This window comes from Heteronotia binoei, chromosome 10 (genome assembly GCF_032191835.1).
Source record: "Heteronotia binoei isolate CCM8104 ecotype False Entrance Well chromosome 10, APGP_CSIRO_Hbin_v1, whole genome shotgun sequence".
NCBI classification, from domain to species: domain Eukaryota; kingdom Metazoa; phylum Chordata; class Lepidosauria; order Squamata; family Gekkonidae; genus Heteronotia; species Heteronotia binoei.
The window spans coordinates 32,663,391-32,686,934 of NC_083232.1; the positions used below are offsets into that span (position 1 = coordinate 32,663,391).

Here is a 23,544-nt window from a genome sequence, read left to right on the forward strand (position 1 = left end):
GAGGGTGTGGTACTTGATTTGTACTTTACATTATGTTTCCATGGTCCTTTTTTTGTACATTACTTTTATGGCGTTTTGAGCATTATGGAAGATTTCAATGTATTTGCATATGCTAAGGATGACAGAGCTAGTTTATACAAGGCAAGTGTCAGAATACTGCAACAATCCTTTAAGCAGTAATTATATTTAATTTTCTTATTATTCGTATGCTACATGACAGAATAGTATTTTTGTCTTACCACAGCCACATGATACCAGCTAGGCTGCAAGACAACAATTTGTCTCCGGCCACCCAGTGAGTTTCATAACTAAGTGGCAATTTGATCCTGTTGCTCCCAAATCTAAGCTCCACCTGGCTACTTCTGCACCACACTGGCTCTTTTTTCTTTCAGTTAAAGTAACTAACGTTTCTGCTTCTCCATAGCTAAATCTGAACAAGAACAAATCATTACCCTTCAAAGTATGCTCCATTTCCCCCATACAACTTTGCTACAAATGGAAAAAAGCAAAACCTGTGAAAATGAAAATGCTTCTGTACCATAAACAAAACACACTGGGTCCACCCTTGCAACTGCCATTCTTTAAGTGCTGCATTACTTGAATTTCAACAGCCCATGCTTTCACTAAAAAGGGACAAAAATGCTATTGCTTAAAGTCATATTACTCTTTTAGCACCTGAAAATAAATATATTCATTTACTTAATATATTTCCATACGACTTTTCCTAAAAGCTCTAAGTGGCTTCCAACTGCAAAATATCTATATACAGCAAATAATTAAAACATACTAAAGGAGCCAGCATGAAACCAACATTCAGTGAAAGCTTGTTCTATAATGATCTAACTTGCAATTTCTCCCTGAATTGCAAAAGGGAAGGAAAAGCATGGTCTCCTGTCTTGATCCCCTTGGTTTCAAGTGTACCCCATAAAAGCCTGGGCTTGGGCTTTTCAAGTAACTACCCCATGTCTGTAGAACAGCCCCTCAGAAGAGGTTGTGGTGGAGCCCTCCTGGTTTTACAGCAAGGCTGCAAAAGAGAATTATGCTGCAAAGCTACTGGTGCACTATGCGTCACTATGAACCAAAGGGAATATTTTTTCCACTGTGTCCAGGGTCCTGAGTTGCTCAGGAGAAAGCCAAGCATATAAATATTGTCATCAATCAATCAACAAAGTAGCACCATATCATCTGTGAGCCCACTACTGGTGCATACCACAGAAACACCTTTGAGTCCATTTTCCAGATTCTGTTTGGTTTGCAGCACATTAACAGAAATAATTTTGCCACGATAACGGCTGTTTTGTTTGTTACAACTGAACTGTATGGCTTGCCCAGTGTGTGTGTAAAGCCTTCTGGGCCATGTAATGCTTGCTCGTTGCAGGACGTTCCCATCATTTTCAGTACTGTAGGGTTGTAACAGTGCTATTTGCATGTTCACCGTACATAATGTGGTTGGGTGTGCTAGTCCTGTGTATTGTCACTCGCCTTGGGTTTGGAGTTCTGGCCCTATCACCAAGTACTAGGCACATGTAACTGTGGCATCAGTATGTTCTACATGACAGTGGAGAGGAAACTGTTTCAGTTGTAGCATGATGGATCCATATCAAGAGGCATTCCTGTGTCAACTGAAATATGTGCTCCTGTTGAAACATGCAGGCTATATGGCCTAAAACAAGGGTGGAATTCTAGCAGGATATCCTCACAAAAAAGAGCCCTGTAAGCTCTTGGAGGATTGGCTACATCAGGGGTGTGTGGCCTAATATGCAAAGGAGCTCCTGCTAGAATTCCAACCTTGCCTAAAACTAGGATTCTAAGCATGTGTTTAATTTAGCAGCCAGAACTATGGCTACACTATCTGTTACTAAACAAAGGTACCTTCAAGCAGTTAGAAAACATATGATACAATTTACATCAGAGAGTCCCACATCACAAGACAACGTCATGGGCACAAGTTCCTGCTCTCACATAGATTTCAGAGTATCCAATACCTTATTTCCTCTCTAAAGTTACAGTACAGCGAGAAAACAACCTATGTCACTTTACTGGTAGGAAAAAATTGCTTAAGACATTGTAAAGATTTACAGAACCATATAGTTTTCTAGTGTTACCATGGCTATGGAAGAAATTGCTTACTCTACTAAAGATACAAGAAAAGTGCACTAAGACCATACCTTGGTATTTTGAAAAGGGCTCTCATAGGATGCAAATCAGCCAAGGGTGGGTCTCCATCCCCTAACTCTATAGCAGTGATACCTAAAGACCATGCATCACACCTGGCATCATAGGAACTATCCAGCTGCTGCTCACAGGCAATCACCTATTAATACAAAAAATCATAAAATAAAAGTGTCTGATTGGAGAGCTGCCCAGATAATTCATATTGTATAAGTCTGACATGGTTCTTAAGCTTCTTAGTGCAGCAGACAGAAGAGTAATAATTTCAGGCTTTGTATACCTACTAAGCATGAAGCAGAAATATTCTAAAAGGGCAACTAGTTAAATTGTATTTTGACCCTCCATGCTGTCTGTGAATAACTATCATGCTGCAGAAAACAGCAGAGAAGCTGATATCCGGTTGATGTCCTACTGTGACAGCATCACACGGAGAGGAAGAACTCGTCTGTGGTTCCACTGCTATTGCTATGGTAACAGAATATCTGCATAAGTATGTAAGATTTTATGAAGAAATCCAAATTACTTGTTTCTATAGCACAAGGTATTGCAACTCAGAACGTAATGAAGACCTTGATACGGAGCCCAACAGAACAACTTAATATGAGGATCTTCATTGAAGGCTCTAGGCTGGATTGGGAGCGTTTAACCTACCTAAAAGTCAGATGTGAACTGCAAATTCTTCTCCATTCTCAAAACCAGGGTGCCCAATTCAGATCAGGATAATGGGGTGCATAGAAAAGGGGCTTCAACTCCCCCTCCCCGACCATTTTTTTCCCAACCTGAAACACTCAGGGCAAATGCTATTTGGCCTATTGGGGAAACCCATATATTCCTCGGGACATGTGGTTTTCTGCAACAGACCCAATAGAGCTCCCCCCTGGGGCTATTTCAGGTAAGGAAAATGGTTGGTGGGATGCTGAAGAGCCTTCTCCACAAACACTGAGGTCCCAATCCAAATCAGGCACCCTATGAACAGGAACTGAGAAGAACCTGCAATTCAAGCCAGACAGTTACACAGGGTAGGGCCCCCAGACACAACCTGTGTACTCTGGAATGTGCTCATTAACCTTTATTAGAAACAGCAACCCACCCTCTTCAAAGCACTGGAGAAGGCTCTGAAGAACAGTAGTCATTAGCAATGGAACATGTTTAGTTGGATTAGATGGAGAGTCGACTAGACTAGCTGCCTTCTCCTCATTAACCTGGCTTGGATGATCTGTGACTCACCAAGCAGAACTCAGTCTATTAATAATGCAAGATGGTTCAATAAAGAACTTCTTTCCATTGTCTATCTAGAAGTGCAAAAAAATGGGTAGGCCTCAATACCTGATAGGAGTTCTGTGGTAGGCTTGATGGACCACATTACGAAAGCCAGTCCTAAGCAGACACCTCTCAAGGAAAATATCTTATGCTCATGTCACATTGTGAAATAGTTCTATCTCCTAACAAGTTGTTACTATATACACAAATACACACACATGCCCCTACATACATACACATTCAGAATGACAAAATTTGAATAACAGAAAAAAATTACTGGTCTTTTCTCATAAGTCATGAAATGGTTTGATATGTTAGGCACTGATCAAGAGCTCCACAGGACTCTGATACAAAGGGAATGCCACATGGCAGAACTGTCCTATCCACCTCAGTATCTGTAAAGACTGTACAGATAACTCAAATGCATGCTGCATGAAAGCTTTTCTGAACACAAAAGCATTTGAACAGTCTCATGGCCACTAGTTGACCATAAATGACAACAATGTGTAGACTCATCTCTTTCTGCCTTGGTACACTTTGGTCTTGTACAGAATCCCCTGGGATTGCTAAATGCATCGTTTGGGCTGGACACAGAGAACTCAATTTACTATATTTCACTTCGTTTCACAAAGTTTTTCCTTAGGGAAACTTACACAGGAAACAGGCATGCACAAAGTTACATGAGCAGGTAAAATTCATACATTACTTTATTGTTTTCTACCATGCATGTAATATCTTGATTTAAAAAAAAATAATAATTAGACCAATTTTGCACTAGATCTTTAATCCTGGTTTAGCCCTATCCCTAAGCTGACATTCTACACTAAAATAATAGAATCACAGAGTTAGTTTATCCAATTATATGAGTCTAGTGTAAAACGTCAGTTTGAGAACAGGGCTAAACCAGGATTAAAGGTCTAGTGTGAAATTGATCTTAGAATCACAGAGCATATTAGAATGGACTCCTACCCAGAGGAACTTCAATGTGAGCAATGTTCCCTCTAAGCTGCAGAATCTTGTGAGCAAAAATTCTACTTTGTGAGCTACTGGCTTTAAAGTTGTGAGCTACTGGCATTAAAGTTTGAGCTACTGCATAAATTAGTTTATTTATTTATTTACCTTAAATTTCTATCCCGCTCTCTCCGCAAGCGGACTCAGGGCGGCTAACGGTCAATTTAGATATTTACATTTACAATTTAAAAACCAATACAATACAATTACAATTAAAACATTCTAAAAACATTCTATAGTGCTGTCTTTAATATAGTGTGCTCTGGTTCCATTTTTCCTGAGCTACTACACAAATGTGTGGGCTGGAGGCTAAAAATCTGTGAGCTAGCTTATGCTAACTTAGGTTAGAGTGAACACTGAGTGTGAGGTGGGGTTTTTTTGCTCTCTAATAAATACCCTTCAAATAATCCCCTTAATTTAATCATAAAGCAACCTCTAGTCTTTTCTCATAAGTCATGAAAACACCAATCCAGTGGACAGGGAGATCTGGAGCATCCCAGCAAAAAGCTCTAGAAACTTCTGAAAACATAAAGAACTGGTGAAAGCAGAACCTAGCAAGAGAAAGCAAAACCAGACCAAGCTAAAACCAGGAATTAATAAGAGTTTCATCTAACCTCAGGTGCCATCCAAAAGGGAGTTCCGACAGATGTATTCCGGCGGAGACGAGTGCTTGTCAGCTGTGCAGATACACCTAAAGAGGAACAGGCAACCGGACATCAATGCAACAGTTATAGTTAAAGAATGCACGAAGAAGTTATTACACCTTGAATGATCTCATGATGGCATCCCAACATGGTATTTCCCCTTTAAAAGCTTTTAAAAGCATTTTTTAAAATCCTCTGAAAGCAAGCAAGCAAGGAAGCAACACTCTGCCATGGAAGCTGGTAAATATTCCTATGACATTCTGCATTTCCTCCCCTGCTGATGGCTTTGGAGGAGCTTGAATTTAGTTCCGAATGAGAGTTTTTTATAAGCAGTCTTGACTGCACATTTGAAGGGGGGGATGGGTGATTATAGTCTTTCTGAGTCCTTTCTTAGCAGCAGGAAACCACAATGAGCATTTGAGAGAAGCAAACTACCCTTTTATTTAAGGCACCATGCACTTTTTGAAAACACATTGGTGGCATTCTTTTTAAAGGAACAGGGCCAGTACTAGCATTTTTCTATCATTCATTCATTGCATTCCAACTTACAAACAGAACACACTGAACAGCTCGCTTGTATTCAAAGTACTATCAATAATGAAGGCAGGAAAGGAAAAAGAAAAACACAAGGAAGATGAAACTACCATCAAGCATACAGCATCTAAAGAATTAACTCCCAGGTAAGTGCTAGAATAAGAAATACTTGCATAACAGACAATGCTACAGACGTACAGCATGACGTAATGCTAACTGTTTAAAAACACACATCCAGCTTTTGATTTTCAGGGAACCTTTGCCACACTGCTTGGATCCAGCCAACCTCTTCATTCAATATCACTTGTTTCTTCTTCTTCCTACAGTCCACAACCCATGGGCTTTTGTACATGCACATAGAGTTGCCAGCCTCCAAGTGGTAAATAAATACAGAACACTCTGTGAGGGGTTTTACTAATACATGTAATCAGGGCTTTTTTTGAACTGGAACGCCCTGGAACGCCATTCCGGCTGCCTTCTCTAGTGCTCCGGCTGGCCTAGCCAGCGTTCCGGCTCAGCAAAAGCCCTGCTCCCTCAACAAGCCTCTAACTCGGGCACCAGGGAAGCAGCAGAGCACCCGGGAATCTGCCTATCTAAGCTTTGTGCAGCCCTGCTTAAAAAAAAAAAACCTTGTGTTGCCACTCCTGAGTATCTGAGAGCGGGTGGGTGGTGCAGGTGGGCAGCCTGGCCCTCACTGGTGCCATCAGCCAGAAGACATCAGGACTTTGATCTGTTTGCCTGCAAGGTCCCTGGCCATGTGAGCGCAGTAAGTGAGTAAACTAGCGGGCCAGCAGCAGGAGCGGGGTCCCAATGCCCGTGCTTTGCTTTGCCGACGGGGGAGGAAGCGGTTGGGCTCGAGCCCTTTGGCGCCACCGGCTGGTATCTGCCTGCCTGCTCCCTGGCCAGGTGAGGGGAACAAGTGAGCTAGTAACTTTGCAAGCGGCGGGGGTGGGGTCGTCAGTGCCCACGCTTTGTTTTGCAGTCAGGGGAAGCAGCCCTTTGCCACCCAGCAGCTTAGCTGGGGGAACTGATCTGGGGCCACGCTCTGTGTGAGGAGGTAGGGTGTGTGCCAGTGCCTGTGCTTCGCATTGGGTTCTCCTGCCGCCAACCTGCCTGGGAAGCTAAAAGTATTTATTAAGTGGCACCAGGCAACAAATCTCCCTTGTTTCCAAAGTCACAGCCTTTGATCTAGTCTAGATCCAAGTGGGCAGCCTTTTTGGTCTGAAGCAGTTGAACAAAGCAGGAGTCAAGTTTAAGACCAACCAATTTTTATTTAGAACGTAAGCTTTCGTGTGCTCTCTAAGCACACTTCATCAGACGAGGAATCCAGCACAGTGAGCAAAGCCATACATAGCTGAGCAGAGCCATACAAAGCTGGTAGGCAGTGGCCCACAATGCAACATGGTACAGATCTAAGAACCAATGACAGTGAAGTAAATTTATCTGGTAGGCAATGGTTTAGAATGTAAAATGGTACAATGCCAGAATAGTAAAATTAACAAATTGAGCAAACCTTTGATCTGAGTAGCATGAGCATGCGAAAGCAACAAAACAGCAGTATGTCAAAACGTGAGATTGTTTGTCAATGACAATGGGAGATGGGTTCAATATATGTAATGGGATAAGCAACCAAAGTCCCTGTCTGAGTGTGTCAATACAGCTGCAACTTGACTCCTGCTTTGATTTAGTCTATTATTTTTCTCTCCTCCCTGAGCGAGGATGGTGGTGGGGCGGGAGAGGGAATGCAGAGTGTTCCTTTTCGCAGAATGCAAGCTTTTATTGCTGTAATAAGAAATGTAAATGCCCCATGGAAAAAAAATCGGAAAAGTTATCGGTTGAGCTTTACCTCACTGCTGAAATGTTGTGCTTTTTGGTTTGGGGAGCAAGTGAAGAGTGAGTGGGTTTATCTTTCCTACTGAAATTAATTAAAAGGGCTTCACTTTGGTGTGGAGAGCCAGTTTGGTGTAGTGATTAAGTGTGCAGACTCTTATCTGGGAGAACTGGGTTTGATTCCCCACTTCTCCACTTGCACCTGCTGGAATGGCCTTGGGTCAGCCGTAGCTCTGGCAGAGGTTGTCCTTGAAAGGGCAGCTGCTGTGAGAGCCCTCTCCAGCCCCACCCACCTCACAGAGTGTCTGTTGTGGGGGAGGAAGGTAAAGCCGCTCTGAGACTCTTCGGAGTGGAGGGCGGGATATAAATCCAATATCTTCTTCTTACTTTTGGCAGGACTTTTATGCCTGTCACTTTATCAAGTCATTCGTTTGCATCGCTTTCCAGTTTTGTAATCTTAGTTCTAATGCATTGTTTATTGGAATTCATAGTCCTAAACCAATTGTTTATTGGAGACCCTTGCTATTTGATTAAATTGCTTTTAATTGTTGCATTCTGCCCAGCGTCTCAGTGAAGAAGGAAGGCTATAAATGAAGTTGCTAATAATACTAACATTATTTATTGGATGAATGAGAATTCTGGCCACCCACCACTAACATTCTGTACTCTGCCGGTGTGTTGCATCTTATTGTTAAAGCACAATGTGATGGCAGTATGATTTTCAAATTAACAGTGAATTTTTGTGATGGTGTAATATTTAATGGCCTGTTTTGAAGCTATTAATTATGCTTGGTGTGATTGGCTGATGCAGAATCATACAAGGATAGTCAACACAATCTTCTGCTTTCCCTGGTACCTTCCTTCTTTTCTCCCAGACTTCTCTGTTGGGTTAGATGTGGCACATGTAAGTGTGTGTGCATGGGAATAGACAAATTAAGTGATAAAAGTGCCCATGTGAAACAGCCCTGGGTGGAAAGATTACTGAGATTGAATAGCCACCCAGTTGTCTTCAAGGAGGACCTCCACCAATTAGTCTGGCCAGATTGTTCTTCAGATCCAGAGGCCTATTTCACATACACACAAACCACTACCCTCACCCCCACCCTTTAAATAGGTGTCCTGCACGTCAGACTCAAGGTAGGCTGTATTCTGTCCTGAAGACATTTTGTTTGTAAAGCCCTGAGCCCATGAATGAGAGCATTTATTGTTATATGGTTTATACTTCCAGTGACATCAGGGGGTGTGGCCCAATATGCTAGTGAGTTTCTGTTGGGCTTTTTTTTTTTTTTTACAAAAAAGCCCTGGTGATGTCAGAGGTGTGGCCTAGCATGCAAATGATGGTGATGTCAGAGGTGTGGTCTAGCATGCAAATGATGAAGATGTCAGAGGTGTGGCCTCACATACTAATGAGTACCTGCTGGGCTTTTTCTACAAAAAAAGCCCTGCATGTAATACCAAAACAATTTTTATACTAAAAAATATTCCAAAAAGAGGACAGAAGCGCAGTCCATTTGCAGCCACACCTGCTGGGAAGCAGTCATATGTATTTTGGAATTTCTTGAACTTTATGTAGCTCTGCAAACAAAAAGAGAACATTGTACAATTTTTTGTAAAAGAATTTTTGGAATACTATTGAATATGTTTAGTATAAAAATTGTTTTGGTATTACATGTATTAGTAAAAACCCTCAAAGAGTGTTCTATATTTATTTGCCTATTCATACCTGTGAGCTTTTTATCTTGACAGCATCCAGGTGGTGGCTGGAGATCTCCTAGGATTACAACAGATCTCCAAGAGACAGAGATCAGTTCACCTAGAGAAAATGGCCACTTTGGAAGGTGAAATCGATGACATTGAAGTCCCTCTCCTCTCCAAACCTCACCCTTCTCAGGCTCCACCTCCAAAATTTCCAGGTAATTCCCAACCCAGAGCTGGCAACCCTATTCACAGTCCCCAGAATAGCTTTTTTTTTGGGGGGGGGGGGTCAATGGCGACCCCTCCTTCCTCTTTTACCAGCAAAAAAACTGGATGGATGTAACCCACCTGTTTGTTTCCAAGAGAGAGATGTTGCTGAGAATTCAGAGACACCGCATAGCTTCGGATGTCTGGCTTGATCAGAGATCCTATGCGTAAAACATTCTTGTGCTTGGCAAATGGCAGGCTTTACTTCTCTCCCCCCTGTAAGGGAATGAGTGTGGCCACATGGCAAAGGGAGGGAGGAAAAGGGAACATGGGAGCTGCTCTCCATTTCATGCCACTGGGAGTAGGCAGGCCCAGAGCCTCTACTTCCACCTTCGTCTTGTTCCTCTTCCTCCTGTGCTCCCCCCTCATTCCCATGACCTGCCTGCAAAGAAAGGCACAACCCACTCAGAATTCTGGCCACCCACCACTAACATTCTGTACTTCTGTATAATTGTCTGTTGTTTGTGCAGTGGCACTCATGCCTGGTGAACTTGAAGGACAAGAAGAGCCCATCTTTCTCCTCACCCAGGGCTGCCAACAGAAGGGGGACAACATTTGGGGGCTCAAACCAGCTGGAGGGCCTTGAAGTCAGTCTCATGCTGTGTCCAACTGAACATCTTTCCATTTATTTCAGTGCAGTTCTGGATGCAGCCACTGGGACACAATAGAAGGCACTCTAGTGCAATTAGACTTCCCTTTCTCCAAGACTGAAGCAAACTTACCTAATGGATCTTGCTAAATTATCAACTAATCCAGTGATGGAGCAAGACAAGGAATTCCAGTTGATGGCTTCTACATTAACTATCAGTCTACTTACCAAGGTTATTTTCTGTAATAGCCTAGCCTTTCTCTCTTCCTATTTATCCCTATCTTGCTTGGAGTCAGAAATGTACTTTGAGTAGTACAGTAACAAACCTTTGCTAATATTATGAACAGAAGGGGGGAAGAATTAATATTTCCTCATGATTTAACAAAGTAGTAAAAGGATGCCTCCCCCCCACACATTTGTATGTATGGTAATAGACTATTAATCTGTTTTAGTGGTTACATATTTGGAATAGAATTTATAACTCCCAGTTCAGGCACTGAGTTGTTAATCATTACTACACTGGTGGAAGATTTAATAGCCCTTTGCAAAGGCTACTTTGCTACATTATAAATGATGTAATCTTTTTAATATCAGTAAAAATTCAATTTATAATAAACACCAATGGGAAACCAAATGGGAAACCAAAGCCACATTGCTGTCCTGTCCTGTAGGTCTGAAAATGAGCCATCCAGCAACCTTCCATGGTGGATTGGGGGTTACAGACCCATGGCAGGTTGCTTAAAAGCTCTCTTATTTCAAGCTGTCTTTTGTGAAGATAACCTGGTCCAGGGTGTTCCAGTTCTCTTTGTTTTTGGTACTGTAACTTTCATAATCATTCTGGGGTTGATGGCCAGTTTTCAGACATGTAACATTATTTTCTGAGTTATGCCTGCCACAGAGATCCTCAGCTTTAGTTGCCAATAGTATGGTTCGGTGGTGGTTTGTCTCACCTGGGCCAGGATTTTCCCTTTCAATTTTGGCCATTGACCTCCTACAATCATCCTGAAGCTGGTGGCCCATTTTGAGTCTCCTAGCTTGATTTTCTGATGTTATGCCTGCCAGTGTGGTGTAGTGGTTAAAGCATCAGGTTCGCAAATCCCCACTCTACCACAGAAACTTGCTGGGTCACACAATTGCAGCCTGACCTATCTCACTGGGTTGTTGCGAGGATAAAATGGTGGTTGTTGGCAGCCCTGTCCTCACCCAAGAAAGAACATGCTTCTGAACTAATTTCATTCATTCTGGCTTGGCAAAAGGATGCAGACCAGGACTTCTGTGCCAAAGAAAAAGCAGTAACTGAGATTTTTTTTATTATGTTACAGTGTCAGATTTGATTACCCCAGATTGCTCCATGGAGAAAAAAAGGCAAGCATTAAGCTAACATTCACTTAGACAACATGCTCAGTTGAAAACACATCATACTTCTCTAAAGTGCCACCGATATTTAAGAGCTGATACTTATTCAGATGCAACAGAAAACAGGCTTCAAATTTTAATTATAAGGCAATTTTCTTAAGGCTTATTTCTTTAATTATTATCATCTTTTTTGCTGTTGGCTGCAAACTGGCACTTCACATCACAGAATCTCAGTTGTCTTGATGAATGGTATTTCCTTGGGCTCTCACTGCTTGCAAAAAGAATCATGATGTCATGCCACGCTTGACAATATTTTCTTCCAGCACTTCATCAGCCAGCCAAGCATAAAACTAGACAGCCTAAAAAAAAAACCCCTTGCAATGCAATAGCTTTTGCATTGGTTAGTTGGTTGATTTTTAAAAAAAGAAAAACTACAATGCAAAAATGGATTGAAATTGTTTTTGAAAGAGGAACAATATAATGGTTTAAATATTGTGTTAAGGCAGATAGATTAAAATAAGAGTGCAGATCTTACATAGATAAACATTTATTTTTAATGGTAATATCTTGCTGCCCAGAGCAATTCTTTAGTGGTATTTACCTCATATTGACTTAGTTTTCTGGACATCAAACTTAACCTGTATTTTTGCATATTCTCAGGGCTTTTTTTGTAGAAAAATCCCAGCAGGAACTCATTTTTATATTAGGCCACACCCCCTGATGTCACCATCATTTCACACAGGGCTTTTTTGCAGGCAAAATCCCAGCAGGAACTCATTCACATATTAAGCCACACACCCCTAATGCCAAGCCAGCTGGAACTGCATTCCCCTGTGTTCCTGCTCAAAACCCCCGCTGCATATTCTGAACTTGGATTGCATCCTTTTCTTATTTGTTTTAGATGCTTACAGAGTTTTAATTTAAACCACCACCCTATCCTAAATAATCAGAAAGCTTATACACTTTTCACAACTCCTTCACCTTTGGCTTATCTTACCTTTTTCTTACCTTCCAAGCATCTCTCTCTTTCACCATAAGAACATTTTTAAAACAACTCAGATTTCCAATCAAGTGACCTTATTCTCATTGCTCCAATGAAAGGAAGATTTCCATACGTATCCATCCATATGCTACTGAACAATCAAATCTCCCATGTAAAACCCATCAGTTCTCAATTGGAATGAAATCAAGATGGGTTCATCTTATTTCCTTTCCCCATTCTCAAAGCATTTCCATCCCCTGTGATTAATTCAAAATTATACAAAGTTGGAGTCCAGTAGCACCTTTAAGACCAACGAAGTTTTATTTAGAATGCAAGCTTTAGTGTGCATGCACACGACATCAGACGATGCATGCACACAAAAGCTTGCGTTCTCAATAAAACTTTGCTGGTCATAAAGCTGCTACTGGACTCCAACACTGTTCTATTGCTTCAGACCAACACAGCTGCCCACCCAGATCTATCAAAATTATACAGTCTCCTCACTCTCAAATCAAAAGGCCAATTCACATGTCACTTTTCAGCTAATATACAACAGTTCTGAGCTTTGTGATGTACCTACAATCCCTGCATAGATCTGTTGGTGCTGCATGGTGAATGTGTGCCCTGACCTGAGTGACCCAGGCTAGCTTGCTGTCCTCAGATCTCAGAACCTAAGTAGGGTTGGCCCTGGTTAGTATTTGGATGAGACCAAATCAGCCCGGGGTCGCTATGCAGAGGACGGTGATGGCAAACCATCCCTGCTAGTCTTATGCCTTGAAAACCAGTTGGGTGCAACTTGATGGCACTTTGCACACATGCACTCACACACACACTGACCACGTGGTTAGGTTAGGCATTACTAGCCCATCATATTACAATATTTTTAAATCTAGCCTTTTTATTATCCTTGCTAATGAGAACACTCTGTAAACAGACAAATGAGTATGATAGTTGGTTTTAGATTCCTGCGTCCAAATGCTACTGTACTGTTTATTGGATATCTTGTCCTATCAACTGTATTGACTTACACTGCGTAAGCCACTTTGAGTCTCAATGAGAAAGCTGGACTATAAAAATGTAAATTAAAAGCTGCATTTTGTTTCTGTCTGTAGATGGAGAATTTACTCCCATGTCACCTATCAGCTGTGTTTTGTTTGCAATTTTGTACCATTCAAGGATACTGCAAATAGATAATGTGGGCACCTCCCCTTACCTGCCACAGAACAATAACAACACAAAGGCTCCTGAGCAAAATCGGTGAAGCTCACAGTTTTATCCATTGATACATCTTAGAATGACTAAAAGTAAATACTAAGTTCTCCAATGTGACTCACTGCTCAAAAGCTGCTGAAGGCGAGCATTTCTTTCTGTTTGAATAGTTCATTTGATTAGCACAAATGAAAATTGCTTCGAATAACTCTTATGTTTCCAAGAATGATTCACACACAGTTTACAACCAACCGAGGGCAATGAGAATGGACACAAGAGGATGCTACTGCCGCCACATGCTCAAATTCTCTTAAAAGTTTTAGAAAGCCTTTGGAAGGTCACTGCAGAACTTCACAGGCTTGGCTACAAAGTGCTTAAAATGAGATTATATTAATTAGAAAGGGAACATCTACATTTCCAGGGATTAATTTGTTTTAAATGCCTATTTCCAGGGCTTTTTTTTTAGAAAAAGGCCAGCAGGAAGTCATTTGCATATTAGGCTGCACTCCCTGATATTACCATTGTTCCACACAGGGCTTTTTTGGCAGAAAAAGCCCAGCAGGAACTCATTTGCATATTAGCCCACATCCTCTGACACCAAGCCAGCCATTTCTGTTTTTGCACAGTGATGACAAATACAAAAGATTTGCTAGAGATAAAAAAGACAATCTTGCAGCATGCTTGTAAGGATGTTTATTCTGAAGTGAGTCCTGCTGACTTCACAGTTTACAACGGAGTTAATTGCTTAGAACTGAATTCTTACAATGAAATCCTGAACAGAGTTACATCCTTCTAAGCCAATTGACTTCAATGGAATTAGAAGAGTGTAAATCTCTGTACCTGGGAGCAATTGTGGGGAGTGGCCTGACATGCTGGTGTAACTTCTGGTAAAAATCAAAACTGACATTAGACTTTTCATGAATTTGGGGCTTCTACAATATCATCATCAGACTCCAATGAAAGCAAAATACATTTAGAATTAAGACTGTGTTCAACACTCTTCCATTATAGAACAGAAACAGGAAGTCAATAAATGCACCAGAAATAATTGAGACTATGAAATGCATTAGACATTGTGCATTATTTGCTTTCATGTTTGTCTCAATGGAGGACACATTTGTACCTGTCAACCTGAGGGAGAGGGGGGACACAAAGGCTCCTCATTATTGACACAAACAAACCATGGTTTGTTCATGCTTTCTGAATGCTGTGAAAATCTAGGTTGTTTACAGACAGCTAAGTTTCAGAAAGAAGAAGACTGCAGATTTATATCTCCCCCCCACCCCGCCCTTCTCTCTGAATCAGAGTCTCAGAATGGCTTACAATCTTCTTTATCTCCTTCCCCCACAACAGACACCCTGTGATGTGGGTGGGGCTGAGAGAGCCAGTTTGGTGTAGTGGTTAAGTGTGCGGACTCTTATCTGGGAGAACCGGGTTTGATTCCCCACTCCTCCACTTGCACCTGCTAGCATGGCCTTGGGTCAGCCATAGCTCTGGCAGAGGTTGTCCTTGAAAGGGCAGCTGCTGTGAGAGCCCTCTCCCACCCCAACCACCTCACAGGGTGTCTGTTGTGGGGGAGGAAGGTAAAGGAGATTGTGAGCCGCTCTGAGACTCTTCAGAGTGAAGGGCAGGATATAAACCCAATATCTTCTTCTTCTTCTTCTCTCACAGCAGCTGCCCTTTCAAGGACAGCTCCTACGAGAACTATGGCTAACCCAAGACTATTCCAGCAGCTGCAAGTGGAGAAGTGGGGAATGAAACCCGGTTCCCCAATGTAAGAGTTTGCCCACTTAACCACTACACCAAAATGGGGTAGGTAACCATATTAGTCTGCTTCAGCCAAAAAACACAAATGAAGAGTTTTATGGCACCTTAAAGACTAACACATTTATTGCAGGAATCTGTCAGGCTCTGTAACTCTATCATATTAAAATTATAGAATACTAACCAAATGGACTCTTAACACTAACCCAAAGCCTTTTGTTGTACTGTAGCTAGCATGCATATCAAAGGGGGGATGTTTGAAGTATTAACTTTGTTTAGGTTGTAAAAGGAGCAAAGGAATGCGACCGTTAGTAGATACCACGGTCGACCAGCATCTTCCCAGAGGCAAAAAGATAAGTGGAAGCTCTCGTGTGAAAGTTTGCACCTTCACTCCCTGTTGTTTTGAGAATAGTGGTTTTGTTTAGATATTGCTTTGATGTAGATTCCATAAGACTAAGAGACACCCAGTCCCAGGTATTAGTCTCAACTTTTGTATCCAGCTATGAGTTTCCAATAAAGTATACATTGTTTCAATGAATACTGCCTTGAGTCTCCATCGCCTGACAGAATCAAGTTGCACCTTTAAGACCAATAAAGTTTTATTCAGGTTTTGTGTGCTTCGTTGGTCTTAAAGGTGAACTTGACTCCTGCTTTGTTCAACTGCTTCAGACCAACACAGCTGCCCACTTGGATCTATCTACATTTATTGCAGCAAAAGCTTTCAGGAACCAGAACCTGTATCAAGTACAGGAAACTTATTTGAAATACTCAGTCGTTTTCCACCTGCAGAAATCTATTTTAAACAGAGCTTATGAAAAGTCATTCAACAGATCTGTGGTCAATACGTATCATGATCAGCTTTGTTCCCTATTTCTTACATGGTTGAATGAGGTGCTCTTGTTCTGTTATGAATGGGAGACTATCACACAGGCCTTGACCTAATTAAAACTGAGTGATTTGGCCAGCCTTATTAACATCAAAACTGCAGAAAGAGGCACAATATTTTGAAGTGGAACAGAAGATTTTCAAAACAATCTGGACTTTCCTAACATACCTATTACTGCTAATTCAATTTTCAAGTCTAAGATTGAAGGTAATGCATAAGCAGTAAATATTAATATAGACCACAATCAAGAACACTCCTGCTTCTTAGAGGTTGATTTTAAAAATTATTTTCATTATAATATATTGAATTCTTTTTCTGTTAAAAAAGGATCATACTTGGACATTCATTGGCAGAACACAATGGAAAGCTCCTCTAATGCTAGAGGATCTACGGGAATCTCTTGGGTCCTAAAGACACTGCAACTTACCAAAATCCACAAGTTTAACACCGCCTTCAGTGGTCAACAGAATATTATTTCCTTTGATATCACGGTGGATGGTTTTGTTTTTGTGCAAGTGTTGAAGTCCCTTTAGTTTCATTTGTAATATGGAAAAGAAGAGGAAACAGTCAAAATATACTTTATTTATTAAGCAAAGATACAGCTACACTAAAAATGCAAGCAGTGTCATTAATATGCAAAAAGACACAATGAAGCATGCTAATTTATGGAGTGGAAAAATTAATAGACTCAAGCATTTCCTAAGCCTGTCTCATTTTTATCCCAACCTTTTCCCAAGGAATTCAGGTATCCCTATTTTATCCTGCTAATATCTATAGGAAGTAATTTAGGCTGAAAGAGAAAAAAAGAGTATATGAACAGCCTATGGTCATCCAGTAAATTCCATTTGAATCCGGGCCCTTCCCAAATCTGAGTCAAAATTCTAACAATGATGGCTCTCAAGGCAGTGGCATTTACAAATATGCAGGCCCAATTTACCATGCTGGGATGGGGATGCAATGATATATGGAAAAAACTGCACCAGCACAGCAACTATTACATTTGCTCAGGATGTCCAGCTGTTTCAGGTATGTGCCCTGTTGCTCTTATACATGTAACAACTACAGGGAAATAAAGGGTCTGTGGCTCAGTGGTACAGCAATTGTAGAATGTCCCAGCTTCTAGCCCCTGACATCTCCTGTTAAAAAACAAATCAGGCAGTAGGTGATTTGAAATACCTGAGACCCTGGAGAGCTGCTGCCAGTCTGACTGACTTTGAGGGACAAATGGACTGACTTCGTATAAGGCAGCTCCATGAATTCATTGTTCAAAATATTGCCTAATAGGACATCATTTTCCTTAAGAAAATAATTTCATATCCATATTTGATATGGCTGCATACGCAAAGCTTTTCGAACATTCTAAACAGCACCAAATAGCTGTTCGGTTGAGGAATCAAGTCCTGCCCCTTCCTCTGAAAAGCTGGTTAACAATTACCTAGAATTCAACAGGCTTTAAAATAAAACACTGTTAGACTGAAACCCAAATGAAGTTGCCATATTTTATCAAGGTGTTTATTTACCATAAGTGCTTCGTGTAAAATGTAAGCAACAAGAAGTTCACTCATCCTTTCCCCTCTCTTCAAAAATCCTTTCACCAGGTCGGTCACAGAACCTCCATTGCATAACTAGATAAGAAAACAAGATTTTAAAAAGGGGAAGTCATTATTACATGTCCTGGTTTTCAGTAGATTCCATATGACAAGAACTAAATCAGTTCATAACTCATTTTAATTAATTCATTTTAAAAATAGTTACCGTTTAACCTTACCCACAGGTTCAATAAAACTGAGTATATCATGGTCCCAAAAGCATTCAAAATCCAAGTGATGTACGCATTAAAAGTCAATGGCTATTGTGTTATGTATTAAAACAAATCAAGACGCAATAAAAGTTAAGCACTTCAAGCCCAATTCACTTTGGTGGAAGGGCATTACACACATGCATAACTGTCCAATTGAAATAAATGAGCATGAATACCCGCACATCAAATTGGATCATTGTTTATTAGAGGCAGTATTTTCAGATGCACATAAACCACCATAATGCTTTGGATTGATTTTGATAAATGTTACAACACTGCAGCTGGCAATTCCCACAGACAGGAGAAACACTATTAATGTCACATGACCCTAAAATACTAACTACCCAGGGAGGAAGTTTCACTGAATGGACCCAGGGAGACCCTGAGTAGACTAGCTTAGGACTGTTCTTTCAGTCTTCTCCAGAATAAATGACCTAAGAACAGTTGCAAAGTAGTCTTCAACTGCATTCTAAATTATTTTGTCTATGAATGATTGTACTCTTCACACATTACAAAATCTCCTTCATAAGCTCTAGGACTAGGTCCTTGCAGAAATTACTTGAATACAGTATGATGATCACACAGGAATGATGTACTTCACTGGGGATATTCAACCTCAGAGACATAAGGAGAAACTATGGTCATCACAGCTCCATAGTGCCTGAAACTATGGCAAAATATGCATGCCTGCTCAGTACATAGAAAGAACATAGGAAGAGCCCTGCTGGATCTGTCCAGTGGTCCATCTAATCCAGCACCTTTCCCACACAGCAGCCAATTAGTTATCTTGGAGGGCTGTGATAGGTGTTTTCTATCAACTGAGGGGGTCCATACAATCTCCTATGATTTTGGGCAGCTCTCTACTGCCATTCACTCTGTCTGCTATTTTCCTGAGCCAGACCTGAACTCTCATTGTTCTCTCCCTGAGGCAGAACTGAACTAAATTCCTGCTGTGCTTCCCTCCAACATTCCATTTCCCTTCTGAAAAGTGATTGGATGCTGCAGCACCACTCCTATAGGCTCAAGTGAGTGGCTGTTTCCCTCTTCAGGGCCAGGACAACCTCCTGCCCAGTGCAAAGGCCACAAAAGAGGGCACGGAGGCCAAGATGATCTCCTGATGCTGCCTCCTGGCACTGGTATTCAGAGGTTTGTTGCCCCTAAATATGGAGGTTATTTTTACTCACCATGACCAGTAGTCACTAGTTGACCTACCCTCCATGAATCTGTCCAATCCCCTTTTAAAGCCATCTATGCTCTTGAGGTCATCAGTATATCCTTCAGCAGTGAACTCCATGTTTTAATCATTTGTTGAATAAAGTTGTCTGTCCTGTATCTGTAGCTCTTCACCTTCATTCTACAATATATATATCTCCTTCTATCCACTTTCTCTACCCCATACACAGGCCCATAGCCACAGGGGGACCTGCTCCCCCAACTTCCTGACCTTCCTTCTCCCACCTGCCACTGCAAGGGAGGGAGGGGGTGGCCCCCAACCTCTCAACTTTTAACTGTGTGACCCCTCAGGAGGTGATAGCAGGGAGGAGGGCTGTTTAAATTGTATAGAAGGGGTGGCAAGAGCAGCCACTGGCATCCAATGCGATTTAAAGGAGGGAAGGAGTAGGAGAGGAGGGGAGGGAGTTGTGTGCCCTGAGTCCTACCAGCAGTTGTGGGGGCAGGGGGCTACTAAGTGCCCCCCAACTACTATTTATGCCCCTGACCTTTTGAAATCCTGGCTACAGGCCTGCCCATGCATAACTTTATAAGCTTTATCATGCCCCTCCCTGCTGTCTTTTTCATGAGCTGAAAAGTCCCAGATTGTTTAGTCTTTCCTTATAGAAAAGGTCCTCTAACCTCTTAATGCTCTCTCTTTTTTACTCAAAAACAAGAGCTGTGTCTGTACAAAGGTGTGAAGCACAAGTCTTATGTTCACCATCACATCACACATCACAATTACAAGGTAAATCAGTCCAAAAGTCTTCAATAGAAAATCTCTTATAAGTTTCTTTTCTTCTGACAGTTTCAGAAAAAACTAATCGGGAACTGGTTTCCTTAACAGGACCCTTCTTCAGCCCGTAGCTTCTTTTGCCCTATGCAAGGGTTTCATGTACTCAAATAACTTGTTAGCTGAAGCACCGGTCTATGTTATTCTCAGGGCAGAACGTTCCAACGTTTTCTAGGCTGGTATTCCAGCAGGTTTGTTAAATGTACAAAAGAATGAAACAAATACTCTTTCTAGATTGAGTATGATTTTAAAACCTCTTGTAAGCAGGCCCTTTTAATATAAAAGGGAATTGCCACCTTTACCAATTCTTGTGTTGAAGAACCATGTTCCAGAGCTGGAATTGTCAGGCAAAGTATAGTGATTGTTATGCTTGCAAAAGATAATCTTACTATAATCAGGACTGTGCAAGAACAAAACTAGACCTAAAGTTTTTTTGTTCTCTGTTAGCACATTTATTCCTAGCAAGCAGGTCAGGCTTGTTTATTTTTTGACAAAATTGAGACAGCTACAGTAGAAGATATACAACTAAAACAGGATGATTAAAATATTTGATAGAAAACACAATTAGGAAAGACATATATAAAGTGTCAGTTTTTGAACTTCTCCACTCTCACCCCAGATTGCATTAACCTTGTTCTATTTTCTCCGCAGATCAAGGAAAACCTCCCAGGCAAAGTGTCTCCTCCAATATAACTGTTCTTTTTCCATTGTCTAATTTTACTAATTGTGTCAAAGCTCCTTTCATTTGGACTATGTTCGCAATCAGAGATCAACAGATAAGTAAAGACTTCTCTACCTCTCTTTCCATTGAATCCACTGGGCTAAAATTACATATAACTTTAGAATGGATAGAAAAAGTATTAAATTGAGAGCCAGAAGGAAACAAAAAATTATGCTATAAGCCTAGCATATCTATGTCACAGGTCTGATTTGCATTTCATTAAAATATCACAACAAAATTGTGCATGCAGCTGAAACAGGTACATTTGTGTTGCTTATCTGGGAACCACTGAACTCAATTAACCTGTCTCTGAACTGATTTGCAAAACTTTTTTAAAAAAATGAAGGAACATTCATTCACACAATCCCATTCTGAAATCTTTACTTCAGACAAGGAAAATTATTTAAATATATTAATAAAAAGTTTAGTATAACTTCTCAGCCAAGGACTTGTAATTTACTTGGGAGTAAATGTAGTACCCCTTGGATCGGCTATTGCTTTAAACTGGTGCTTATAAAATCACTTGCACCCTGTTAATTATATAATTCAAGCCTGATAGATTTACATTCTTATGTATCTAAGGAAGTGCTCAAACTCACGAAAGCTTAAATGGGAATAAATTTTGTTAGTCTTTAAGGTAGGCTTGCCAGTCCCCCCTGGTTTTGAAGGCTCCCCCACCCCACCCAACAGCCACCATGTCCCTTTCTACCTTGGAAGGCCTAGAAGAAGCTTAGAAACTCCTTGTGTTTTGGAAGGTGTGTGCATCTTTAAATCTCAACCAGAAATAGCTGTATAGGGGTATGGCTAGCAGGCAGAGCAAAGTGGGTCTTCCTGGTGAGGCTGTGAAGCTGTGAGAAAGGAAGGAGCCCAGTCCCTCTATTTGTTTTGTATTCATTTCAGAAGTCATTTGCACAATAAAATAGATAGTAAAGAGTAAACTAGAACCTTTCATTTCCCAGAGTTAGTCTGAAAAACTTGGTTGAAGTACAGCAGATGGTTACATTCAACAACTCTGGCGAGCAAATTGCCCCAGTGATATCATATAAGTGTGGACTTGCAAAACTGTTTATTTAGTCTGCTTTGTGTGTGTGCATTCAGCTTCATTCAGTGGAAGTGCAGCCAGCTACTGGGGGACAAGGAAATGACTGTATTCAGGAAACCACACTGCTATATTTTTTTATTTATTCTAGGGAATGGGAAAGTCTTCTGGCTCCACCCCCAAGTCCCCAAATATTTTCTGAGCTGGATCTGGCAACCCTACTTTAAGGTGCCACTGGGGTAATTTTATTTTGCTGCTTTTGTTGTTCAGTTGCACAGTCGAGTCCAACTCTTTGTGACCCCATGGACCAAGTCATGCCAAGCCCTCCTGTCTTCCACCATCCCCTGAAGTCCATTCAAATTCATGTTAGTTACATCAGTAATGCTGTCCAGCCATCTCATCCCTTCTTTTGCCTTCTGTCTTTTCCAGCATCAAAGGCCGTTTTCCCACTGACCTTACTCCGGAGCGCCGTCCCTCTTCACCGCGCAGCGTCTGCGCGGATTTCCCACCAAATGCTGCGCACAACCAGGAAGTGCTGCGGCTTTTGCGTCGCAGATGTAAACCGCTAAAAACCAGTTTACATCTGCAACGCAAAAGCCACGGCTCTTCCTGGTTGTGCGCAGCAGTTGGTGGGAAATCCGCGCAGGCGCTGCGCGGTGAAGAGGGACGTCGCTCCGGAGTAAGGTCAGTGGGAAAACGGCCAAAGTCTTCTCCAGTGAGTGCTCTGCTACAGCTGTCCATTTGGAGTATTCCTCATCTTTTGTGTTTATATGAATTAGCAGGAAAGTTATCAAAGATTTCAGGTTTTCACGGCTGGTAACATCATTAGGGTTTGTAGAATCTTTCGGGATCAAGTGCCGTGTTCTACTGGAGAAAGTTTTCCTTCCAGACGTTTTGTTCTCAGCAGGAAAGTTGCTCCCTCACTGTACACTTCTCTTAGGTCTCATGTGTGCCATTTGCCTTTGCTTCTCTCACTGCCCTTCACACTGCATATAACTTCTGCCTCTTCAGGTCACCTAACAATGATGTAGAACTTTAATGCTGGAATGGAATATCTTTGATTTTCTTGGGAGAAGTCAATAGTTTTTGGACTAAATTCTTCCCAGTGCAACCAGATCCCTTTGGGAATGAAGGGAGAAAACGCCAACTACAATAATTCAGCATATCTATTTCTAGGATTGCATCCAGCCAGCTTTTTCACTCACTCATGTAATTCCTTCCACTACTACAGTCCCCGTCCCACATGGCTTTTTGTAAATATAGGCCCCATTCTCCACATAGCTGTTTCGGGCAGTCAAAGGTAATCCCTCCTTCCTTTTCCACCAGTTAAAAAGTTGGTTTCATCCAACCCATAACTATTTAGAGATACCCCCCATAGGCTCTTGATACTTTCCCTCCATCATTTTTAACCATTTCTCTAAAAAGCTCTCCTCTCTGAGGTAAACTGTCTACCAACAACCTAAACATATTTTAAAAATACAAAGGCTTTTTCTATGGTTACTTTCCAAAATGATACTGCTAGCTGTCATAGGGAAATATAACAAAAAAGGGACTCAATTAGAGGGATTAACAAGGCAATCCCATAATACACAACAAGCAGTCAGATTTTTGAGTGAGAAGCAGCACTGTTTTACTATAGAAAACCACAGAGTGCTATTTAGAGGCCCTGATGTATTTATATCTTCCTAGAATGCACCTGAGCAGTGTACAAACAGGGAGAGCACTTTGCCCTGTTTCACGGGTAAAGCTGAGTGTTTGAAGAGCTTGGTCAGAACAATTTTT

At 41.3% G+C, this 23,544-nt stretch overlaps 1 protein-coding gene across 1 annotated transcript in view; it reads right to left on the minus strand.

The window, feature by feature from the left end:
- MYO3A (myosin IIIA) overlaps positions 1-23,544 on the minus strand; it is a 140,115-nt gene that overhangs the window by 92,788 nt on the left and 23,783 nt on the right. The window contains exons 4-7 of the mRNA XM_060248333.1: positions 17,720-17,824; positions 16,627-16,726; positions 5,058-5,134; positions 2,169-2,314 (exon numbers count right to left, since the gene is read on the minus strand). Coding sequence (XP_060104316.1) covers positions 2,169-2,314; positions 5,058-5,134; positions 16,627-16,726; positions 17,720-17,824 — 428 coding nt within the window. The remainder of the gene's footprint in view (positions 1-2,168; positions 2,315-5,057; positions 5,135-16,626; positions 16,727-17,719; positions 17,825-23,544) is intronic.